At 38.9% G+C, this 11225-nt stretch overlaps 1 protein-coding gene across 5 annotated transcripts in view; it reads right to left on the minus strand.

The window, feature by feature from the left end:
- Positions 1-2143, minus strand: part of LOC138350935 (uncharacterized) — a 52217-nt gene extending 50074 nt beyond the window's left edge. Inside the window, exon 1 of one of the 5 annotated variants that reach the window (XR_011222305.1) lies at positions 2056-2143. Coding sequence is in view for 1 of the 5 variants with exons in the window: in XM_069302390.1 (XP_069158491.1) it covers positions 1197-1205 (9 nt within the window). In the remaining 4 variants the exon portion in view is untranslated. Of the gene's footprint in view, positions 1-566; positions 697-747; positions 904-1196; positions 1296-1616; positions 1874-2055 lie in introns of those variants that run through there. The other 4 variants (XR_011222304.1, XR_011222306.1, XR_011222303.1 and 1 more) reach the window with 4 other exon arrangements.
- Between the last annotated feature and the right edge of the window lie 9082 nt (positions 2144-11225).

An 11225-nucleotide genomic window follows, 5' to 3' on the forward strand; every position in this document is an offset into this window, starting at 1 on the left:
GTTAGGTTAGGTTGGATTGAGCTAGGTTAGGTTGGATTGAGCTAGGTTAGGTTAGGTTGGGTTCTGCTAGGTTAGGTTAGGTTTGGTTGAGCTAGGTTTGTTTAGGTTAGGTTGAGCTAGGTTTGTTTAGGTTAGGTTGAGCTAGGTTTGTTTAGGTTAGGTTAGGTTGAGTTGAGCTAGATTTGGTTGGGTTGGGTTGAGCTAGGGTTGTAGAGGTTAAGTTGAGCTAGGTTTGTTTAGGTTAAGTTGAGCTAGGTTAGGTTAGGTGGGGTTTCAAAATCAGCTGGCAAATGTACGATGTAACTTACATTCCCCCCTTTAACAACCTACTGCATATTCTTCTATATATGAAAAAAATAAATAAGTAAATAAAATAAATTCTCCACTATCATTAAATGTACATACAGTATTTTTATATAAATAAAATTATTATTTTTATAATGATATATATAGTACAGTTGGGCATGTTCTTGACTGTGATCACTTTAATTCCTGTGCAGGACAGAAATGGGTAGGCAAATTTCTTTTCATCTAATGCCTCTGTCCGCCTCGTGATAAATAGGTACCCAAGGGATGGGGTTGCATCCTGGAGGTCAGTAGGTCAACCTTGGGGAAGGAGAAGGGATCTCGATACAAGCTAAAAGTATACAAATACACAGACTAACTGTCCCCGACAACGGGAATTACATTATAGGGTTTTGACATTCAGAAAATGAGTGTTGTGGATTGTGTACGATGTGACTATACCTGTAGAACCGAGCAAATAATTTTGTGAACGTGAGGTACTGGTGATATTGTCTCAGACCCTGTTGGAATATAACCAGTCTGTCAATCTGGTCAACCCAAGTGTTGCGTCTCCATGCGTTTCCAAAAGGGTCGCCCATGTTGGAATCGGTGAACGCCCTAGTAATATTGTTGAAAACATCTTAATAACTTATTAAACTAAAGGTCTTTTTATGTCAGAAGAACGGCAGAAACTGGATCTATATATGAAAACTCTTTCAGGACAAAATTTAAAGTAAAACTAAAGATATATGTAGTTGTATAAAAGTTGCATTTTTCATCGGTCGTAGAGCTGGATATCCGCAATATTCATCTCAGAACAATGCTTATTTCACGCAGAATTGTTAATAAACGTAAGAGTTTTATACGTCTCAAGAAAGATAGAAACATAATCTTCATTTTAAATGCCTTACCATGGGCATATTTGTATTTAATGCGAAGATACGTGTATTTTTATAATCGGCGAGCTCCGATCCCGCACAGATCGAGCAACGGAGTAATTCTCTCTCAGAACAATGCTTATTTCACGTAAATTCGTTAATAAACACAAATGTTTTATGTCTTATGAAAGATAGAAATATAAGCTTCATTTTAACTACTTTACCATAGAAATATATAAAGTTCTAATGAAGATACATGTGTTTTAATAATCGCCGAGTTCCGACCCCGCACAAACTGATCGACAGAGCAACTCTCTCTCAGAACAATGATTATTTCACGTAAATTCGTTAATAAACACATATGTTTTATATGTCTTAAGAAAGATAGAAATATACGCTTCATTTTAAAAACTTTACCATAGACATATATAAAGCTCAAGTGAAGATACATACGGTTTTATAGTGGCATTCAGTGGCTTGTCGGTCATGGAGTGCAGAAGCCTACGCACTTGCCAATATAGTGTGTAATTAACAAAGATACGCTTATAAAGCCTAAAATATTATATGCCATCAGAAAGACAGAGATATGCTCGTTATTGTGAGTGCACCAAAAGAAATATATCTTGTTGGAGGACAAAGATATATCAATTCTAAAAAAAGTTTCGACTCTCGCCCGGGCGAGAGATAGCGCGACTCTCACCCCATCTATTGGAGATTCTGTTCACCTAATGACCCAAAGCTACTCAAAGCCTCCTAGCATTACTTAAATAATGAAGAAATATGGTATATTTATTCACTATAATGTTGGTGCTTAATGCAGAACACGAGAAAACATATATTTACTATGAAATAATATACTTTCATTATAAAATAAGTAAATATGTGGCCTCACAGGAAGTCAACGGTCCAGGTGTCTATGTTGTGGAGCGACTTATCCATGATATATTGTTGTCTGGAAAGTGCTTGTTGGCATATCAACCTTCTGTACACAGTGATCCAGTCGTCGCAAGTAAATACCTACTTTATGGAATACTTCTCTCCTTAAATGATCGCAAATTTAATTTATTATATTAACAAGTAGAATACGTATTTCTAATAATATCTAACATAACTAGCCAGAAAACATTTAAGACTTATTGAACAATATATGTCTGGAAGTTAAATCGACTTCATAAAACAATAGTGTTGGTCAATAGATAATAATCGTTATTCGTTAGTATGCGTTCGCTACTTAAAACATTTACTGTACTGATGTAGAATCTCCCATGTTTCTTCGCACTTGGAACATCGAACCCTACACACTCTCTGATATATTGTTTAATTAATAGAGCTTCACTAATAAAGATTATAATTGTATATGTTATCAAAAAGACATAGATAAAGTCGTTCTTACGTTTTAGTCACAGAGATTAGATATTAGTAAAGTAAAGTTCATTTTATTCAGGAAAGTACAAAACTAGTCGATTTACAAACATAATATTGGATTTATAGATAGAGCTAGTACATACACTACCTAAAGCCACTAGTACGCATAGCGTTTCGGGCATATTATTGAGAGAGGAAAGACATTTATATTTAAACAATTTTTTTTTCTTGGCCGACGCTCTCCCTATTGATGGGAACTACAACCTAATGAAGATCAATGTTAATTTTATGTAGATACTGTAATAAACGAAAGTTTTTAATGTCATCAGAAAAACAGAAATATAGGCAAATTTTAAATCCCTTGTCATAAATATAACTGAAGTGAAAGCAAAGATATATGCATTTTGATAGTTACTTGATGGCTAGCATTGAGTGTGTAAAGCTCTGCACTCCAGCTAATAAATTTTGTAATTTGCATATATGATAATTAACCTTAAAAATCTGTGTCAAAAGAACGACAGATGTAGACGTTAATGTGACAAAATTTCAAAGAATATATATATATTTCGTTAAATAAATGGCCTCTGCTTTGAAATACAAAGCGGAGATGTTTCTGAAGAGGGGGACAAAGAAACAGTTGCGCAGTGCGCTCCGCGCAGATGCGCGGGAAGTCTGGGGCCATATAAATTCTGAGGCAGAGAGGGGCTCTCCCTCACTTCCACCCGACCATCGCAGTACTCGAAACTGCGTCGCGCCTCCGCCTCAACGACACGTGGACCAGTACCAGTCCTGCATTCATCAGTCTGTCGATACGGCAGGGGTCCCCCCTGCCCTAATCATCCTACTCTAAGGTAATGTAAAAATTTTCTGTTAAAGTTTAGTCAGGACTGTCCAGTGTCTGGCGTGTGTTGGCACCTTCCCCCCGCGGTCCGTGTGGGCCGCCTTAGTTCCCTAGTGCCTTCTGCACGTTTGCCTGTCTTGAGGTATGCAGGCGCGCCCTGCTCGGACGTGCGTGCCCGGCCGGCACTGTCTATCATACCATATTCCACAGGAATATGGACAGAATACTTAGGAGCTACAAGAATTTTGCCTCCAAGAGTGTAACACCCAAGAAGCTGATTAAAGAACAAGCCTATTTTCGACAAGACGCAAAGTACAATGCCTTAAGCCAAATTGATGCTTTAGTCAGAGAGCGCTCCCTTTCCCAGATTATTTACGCTGATGGATCCTTGCATCAGTCCTATGGTGCAGTTGTTGTGACAGGGAGAGATGGTTCCTTCTCCCATGAGTGTGGAGCACGTCTAAGTAACTGGGGGCCTCCACTCTTCAAAAAGAATTGGTTGCCATAATCCTTGCACTTGAGCGCGTATATGAATCCAAAGTTGACATGCTAATTGTAAGTGACTCCTTGTCATCCTTGACTGCCCTCAGCTCCCCAAGGCATAACTGTGACGTGCTTATCTCTGAAGCTAGATTCAGATATAATAAAATAATCATTGATGGAGTCAGAGTCTGTCTCTTGTGGATTCCTTCCCATATTGGTCTCCGAATGCATGATAGAACCGATTAGTTGGCCAAGACTTTTGCTCGTAAAGAGGGAATTGATTACCAACTTGGATTGCCTTTGAGCAGCCTAAGGGCAGTAATATTCTGAGAATATCAACTAAATTTCGGAGACTTGCGGCAAAGTGAAATTCACGCCAATTACTCCATCTATCATCATTCTATTATGCAGGAAGTACCGCACGTCTATGGGTCATCCAATAAGGTTAGCAGACTTCTAGATGTTACCACTGCTAGGCTTAGGTTCTGCTGCAAGTACCTCTGGGAATTTGTAATACCTATACAATACAATACAATACAATTTTATTTAGGTAAGGTACATACATACAATAAATATTTACAAGGATTGTTTAACTTATAGGTAGAGCTAGTACATACAATGCCTAAAGCCACTATTACGCAAAGCGTTTCGGGCATGATAAACTTAAATGACAAGCTTAATACTAATTGAGCATAATGAGTAGAATGAAAACATAGATGAAAAAGCAGCACAAATACAATTATGTCGACAAACAGCGCTCTTTAAAGAAAAAAACAGACATTGGTTGACAATAGAAGGGTAAGGCAGGTTACAGGGAATTTATTAGGTATAGCTTCGCTTTTAACTTAAACTGGTTGAGAGAGGTACAGTCTTTAACATGGTTGGGAAGGTCATTCCACATTCTGGGCCCCTTGATTTGTAGAGCATTTCTAGTTTGATTAAGTCGTACTCTAGGAATATCAAAACTGTATTTATTTCTGGTGTGATGCTCATGGGTTCTGATACAACCTTCTATGAAGCTTTTGAGATCAGGATTGGCATTATAGTTTAGCGTTTTATATATGTATAATACACATGAGAGAATGTGCAGTGACTTAATGTCTAACATATTCAGAGATTTAAGTAGGGGTACCGAGTGATGTCTGGGACCAGAATTGGATATTGTCCTAATAGCAGCTTTGTGTTGAGTTATTAGAGGACGTAAGTGATTTTGGGTAGTAGAGCCCCAAGCACAAATACCATAGTTGAGATATGGATAGATGAGGGAGTAATAGAGAGTCACCAGGGCAGGGCGTGGTACATAATATCTGATCTTAGAAAGAATGCCCACAGTTTTTTAAACTTTTTTTGATATATTTAGAATGTGTCCCTGGAAATTAAGCTTGTGGTCAATGAGAATGCCAAGGAATTTGCCATCTAATTTGTTACAAATTTGGGTATTGTTTATTTTGAGATTTATTTGATTAGAGGATTTATTGCCAAACAGAATATAAAAGGTTTTGTCAATGTTAAGGGTGAGTTTGTTGGCAGTTAGCCACAGATGGACTTTATTTAGCTCAGTATTTACTGTGGCAAGGGGATCAAGACTGGAGTAAATGAAGGTTGTGTCGTCAGCAAATAGAATTGGGTTGAGGTGTTGGGAGGCATTTGGAAGGTCATTAATGTAGATGAGAAAGAGGAGAGGGCCAAGTATGCTGCCCTGGGGAACACCAATGTTGATGGGTAGGGTGGGAGAAATTGTATTATTCACAGAAACATATTGGAGCCTGTCAGTAAGGTAGGATTTGAGGTATTGTAGGGAGTGTCCTCTGACTCCATAATGATGTAATTTAAGAAGAAGGTTTTGGTGGTTGACAGTGTCAAAAGCTTTACGCAGGTCCACAAACAACCCAACAGAGAACTCATTTTTATCAAGAGCTGTATGAATCGAGTTAAGCATACTATATATAATAAGTGCATCGTTAGTGCTTTTTTTGGGTCTGAAGCCATATTGGCAAGGGCTAAGTATATTGAGTTTGGCTAGATATGAGTAAAGCTGCTTATAGATTAGTTTTTCAAAAATTTTTGACAAGTTTGGCAGGATAGATATAGGTCTGTAGTTGTTAACATCTGTGAGATTGCCACATTTGTGGACAGGCGTTACTCTCGCTTTTTTTAGAATATCTGGGAAGGTTTGGAGTTCAAGTGACTTGTTGAAGAGCAAAGCAATAGCAGGGGCTAAAGATCTGGAGGCTTTTTTGTAAATTAAAGTTGGTATCTCCTCAAGGGCACCAGACTTGGTTTTAAGGGAAAGGATTATCTCATTGGAATTAATAGGCTTTAGGTACAGAGACTGTGGATAGTTACCTGAAAGATAGTCATTAATGTCTGTACTGGAAGATGGAATATCATTTGCAAGGGATGAACTAATGGAAGAGAAGAACCTATTGAACTCAGTAGCAGAATCAGAGGCTGAAAGCTGACCATCGTTATTAGACAGGAGAGTCGGTTTGTTATTTAAAGACTTCTTTGATCCCAATATTTGAGAAATTGTTCTCCAAGTTTGTTTAATGTTGCTCTTTATTTGGGTAAATTTATCTTCGTAGTATTTAGTTTTGGCTCGTCTAATTATCTTAGACAGCAATAATGAGTAATTCTTTGAGAATTCTTTGGAGACAATTCCTAACCTATACTTCTTCTCAAGGTCATGTTTTTTATTAATAGATTTAAGTATTCCCTTTGTAAGCCAGGGATTGTTAAGCCTTTTGGTTGTGACTTGTTTTGTAAGCATAGGACAGTGGGTATTATAAAGGCTAAGAGTTTTTTGAAGAAAAGATTGTACTGCAAGGTTGATGTCCACTATGTTACCTAACTCGGACTCCCAGTTGACATTATCAGCAGCAGTTATAAAATTGTCTATAGCAGTTTCTAAAACGTATCACTCTTGACTCAAGAGGTGGTTTGCTAATGTTAGTTAAGAGAAATGTGGGGTAATGATCTGTAGTGCTATCGGTGATTATACCTGAAGTAAGCGGAGAGGTTATGTTTGTCCAGATGTGATCGAGCGTCGTGGCTGTGCTATCAGTGATTCTAGTAGGTCTAGTGATTAAGGGTATGAGGAAGCAGGAATTCATACAGTTGAGGAAGCTAACAGCAGTGGGGTGTTCAGGCTCGCAGAGGTCAATATTAAAGTCCCCTGCGATAATTAGGTGGTTTTTGTTCAGTCTGTTATCAAGTATTAGATTTCTAAGATTTGAGTTGAATTCGGACACATCAGTGTTAGGAATTCTATAAACTGCACCCACAGTCAGGACAGACTCGGCACCCTTGACTCTGAAGCTGGCGAAGATATACTCCCCATAGCAGTCTCTGGTTCTAATTTCTTTTAAGCATGTTAGTTCTTGGTGGTAGTAAAGAGCAGTGCCACCACCTCTCTGAATTTGACGACAGTTGTGAATTGCTGAGTAGTTAGGCATGTTAAAGAGCTGAGTAGTATCCTCTTTCAACCATGTTTCAGTAAGTATAATAAAAGAGAATTTGTTGTCAATAGCTTCAATCAAGGCACTAACATCATCGAAGTGTTTACCTAGGGATCTAACGTTCAAATTGATTACAGAGATATTGTGATTATGAGTTAATACATTGTTTACATCATGTGCTGCAAAATATCTGCAATTTAGATCATTAAAGTGATAATTGTCATAGATAGTGGATAAGAGGTTAAGTTCAGGGTCTATACTTGTCTGCATAAAAAAAGCTGATTGCAGTAAAAACAAGGGAAGAAAGGCAAATAACAAGGTAGAAATAAGCTATAAAATAGGGAAAAAGATGTACACAATACAGAACAAAGCAAACTCAAAAGGGGCTTACAGGGGTACAATGGAGTAAGGGAGTATGGCTAGGCTAGGCAACCTAGGTAATAAATGAGATTAACGAAAAAACATATAAACATGGACTATACAAAACACAAGATATAGAAATACAAAACAAAAATATAAACAAGACTAAGCAATACAAAAACAAATTGAGCAAACATGAAAAATGAGGTAGATTGCTTACAAGTACTCTAAGGTACACTGTAAGTAACAATTTGCAATTTGAGATGCAGGCAAAGCCAGGGGTACAATGGAGTAAGGGAGCATGGCGAGGCTAGGCAACCTAGGTTATAAATGAAATCAAAGAAAAGTTGAATAATAAGCATAGGCAAATTTAAGCTAATGATTATTAACTATAAATAGTTCAGTTAAGACTGTATAATTAATAAGACCTGAAGAACTATTTATGCACTCAATTAAATAATTTCAGACTAGTTAAGAGTAAGTTAAAAATTAAGTCAGAAAATGAAACAATGAGACTTAGGATACCTAGCCCCACTAGTTGACAGGGGGTTAATTAAGTTAATTCACTGGGAGTGATAATGAGCTGAGACAGACCACATTGGGAGAGGAAAGCGTTGAGGTTCTCTTCTTTAGTAATTGTGAACATTTTGCCCTCTGCGGTTTTTCTCACCTTTATCAGTCCAACTCTAACGAAGCACTGATGAATCGCATCTGGGTTTTTTTGACGGATTTGACGCAGGCGGTAGAGGAGGTGCTGTCTGTTCCTAGTCAAGCACTCGTTGATGTATAATCCCTTCCGTTGGGCTACAGCTGTCCGGACTAGATTGGATTTCGTGAACTGGGAAGACAGCTTCAGGCGAATTTTCCGTTGGTTTTGACTTGATGGATTCTTTTTGCCTACTCTGTAGGCAGCAATAACGTCAGATTTGTTTAGAATGAGCTGCAATTTGTCTTTTATGAGATCCAGAGCTATTTCGACACAGTTTTCACCATCATGTTCCACAGGTATATCTTGGGACGACACTATAACAGAGTCTAGCAGCTTTTGCTGGTCTTGTTCATCCTGGGAGACAGAACGCTGGGCTGAAAATGTACTGATACATGCAGTCATTTTGTTGAGGGCTTCCTCCTGTTTTTTAATGGCTTCATCAGCTACCTGCTGATGTAGATTTGACTAAATGTAAACTCTGTCAGCAGAACTATTCGCATACTTTGCGTCATTATATACTGGAAAAAAAATCGCGGAATTCAGAGATAACACCATCAATAGTGTCCAAGAAATGTGTATATACTTCATCCTTAATGATGTGCTGCCCGAAGTCTTAGCGAAGTATCCAAAATTTGCTTACTGTAAGTAATGCATGCACATGACTGTAAAGCTGCCGCCCAGTTGGGTGGGTGTGCAGCAAGACCAGTAACTGCGACTCATCATAGATGTAAAGTGCCTTGTATAGTGACTGTTGTGAGCCTCTTGTTTAATCACTTGTGACACAAAAGATTATTGATTTGTGTGTTTGTGTGGGTGATTAAATATGTATATGTATATATATATCCTAAAGATGGCTACATTAACCTGACTTCTTATGATCTTACCCAGGACCAACGAGACCTCTTTAATATTGGTCTAAATTGTCAATTCATATCTAAACCAAAGATGCATCAAAAACGCCTGGAAATCGAAATGCTTCTGGACGACATCCATAAGCTAGAAGACAACAAAAAAGTCATCACCACTGACACACTTCAAGCTGACCTACTAGCAGAAGCGGGGAAAAAACGAGGAACATATTCATCTACAATCTTAACCCCACGACTCAAAGAAGCAGCAAAACAACTAAAAAAATCTGAAAGACGTAACAATAAGCCATCTGGAGGTGATGTTCGCTCCAGCTGGCTGCCAAACTCACCACCTTTAAATTACGAAGTGCACAAGGGGACCAGTGCCAGACCGAAGACTCCTGCCATCATCCCAGCTCCCCCACAAGAACCAGGTGCTGCATCTTCTGCCAGTGGTGGTCCTTCCCCTGATGTAGAGTGACCACTTCCTGGTTCTGGGATAATGTCACCTACTGTGAGACCACCATCCACAGCTGGACTCCACAGTCAACTGGAAGTGGGGGATAAGGAACTGGATCAAAATGAGACAGATCGCAACCTCAGCCTCCCTACCACCTCGCCCTTGGGTCGCTCCACTGTTCAAGCAGTGGTTGCCCTTCGTGACCGGTTGCAGGAACACCAGCAGCAGTCACAGCAGCAAACGGAGCGGCTGCAAGAGCAACTCCAAGATGAGAAAAAATCCACCAGCGATATTTCGATAATGCTCACGTGTATGAGGGGACTTGTAAGCAATGACTGCCAAACTCCCCCTTCCACCCCTGAACCCTCCAAACATGTGTTCGCTTGCCCATCAGGGAAACTTCTAGTGATCTTGAAATCTTGTGTAGTGGAGTCCTTCCACGCAGGTTAACTGCCAAATGCAGCGATGAGTCACAATAACGTGGCTGAAGTATGTTGACCAGACCACACACTAGAAATTGAAGGGACGACGACGTTTCGGTCCGTCCTGGACCATTCTCAAGTCGATTGTGATGAGGAGGTAGGGACAGGCAATAAATAGGCAAGAGAGAGAGCTGAGGAGGAAAGTCAGGTGTAGGGGATAGTAGTAATGAGAACTGCAGCAGGCCTATTGGCCCATACGAGGCAGCTCCTATTATAACCACCGAAGGAGATAGAAATAGGAAAAAGAAGAGGATAGCAAGGGGAGCGTAGGAGAAGACAATGAACAGAAAAAGGGAGAAGAGAGAAAGAAAAGGAAAGAGAAAGAAAGAAATGGAAGGGGGAAAGCTTATGTTAAGTCACGTTTGTTAGAAAGATTAGAGCATTTGAGTATATACTGTGAAAGGGAAGAGTCCACAGCAACAAAGTCAGGACTCAAGTTCATGTTGGGTACATTGTTTATTAGAGCCGATTCTACAAGACGGCGTCTGTGTAGAGTAGAGGCAGGAAAGATTATTTTGGAGGAAGACCAATCAATGGGATGATTAAAATCCCTCACATGGCAGAAGAGAGCATTGTTTCTTTCTTCTAAAGTATGTTCAAAACGACTCTATAGCTGGAAATGACAGACAAATTGTACTAGACCATTGGATGCAAATGTGTGATATTGGTAATAAACTAAGAAATGTTCCTGGACTTATATCGTAGTGCAATAGATAATATGTATATAGATAATAACTATTAAGTGAACTAATAATATCAATATATAATGCTGACTTTAAATGCACAATTAACTAAGTTATCCGTCCTAAGCTGGAACATTGCATCCCTCAAAAAAAGGTTCTCAGATTTACATCACAAAGTAACAACTGAACACATCTGTGACTCTAAAAGTGCTCTGCAGTCCTTAAATAACCCATCACAATGTATGTCGGAAGTAGCTTGTAATATTAAATGGAATGTAATTTTTGCCAATGATAATAATTCTTGTATAAAATTTGTGTGGATCCCATCCCATGTTGGAGTTGAAAAACATGACTTTGTAGATCAATTGGCCAA

Source organism: Procambarus clarkii, chromosome 48 (assembly GCF_040958095.1).
Source record: "Procambarus clarkii isolate CNS0578487 chromosome 48, FALCON_Pclarkii_2.0, whole genome shotgun sequence".
Lineage (NCBI taxonomy): Eukaryota > Metazoa > Arthropoda > Malacostraca > Decapoda > Cambaridae > Procambarus > Procambarus clarkii.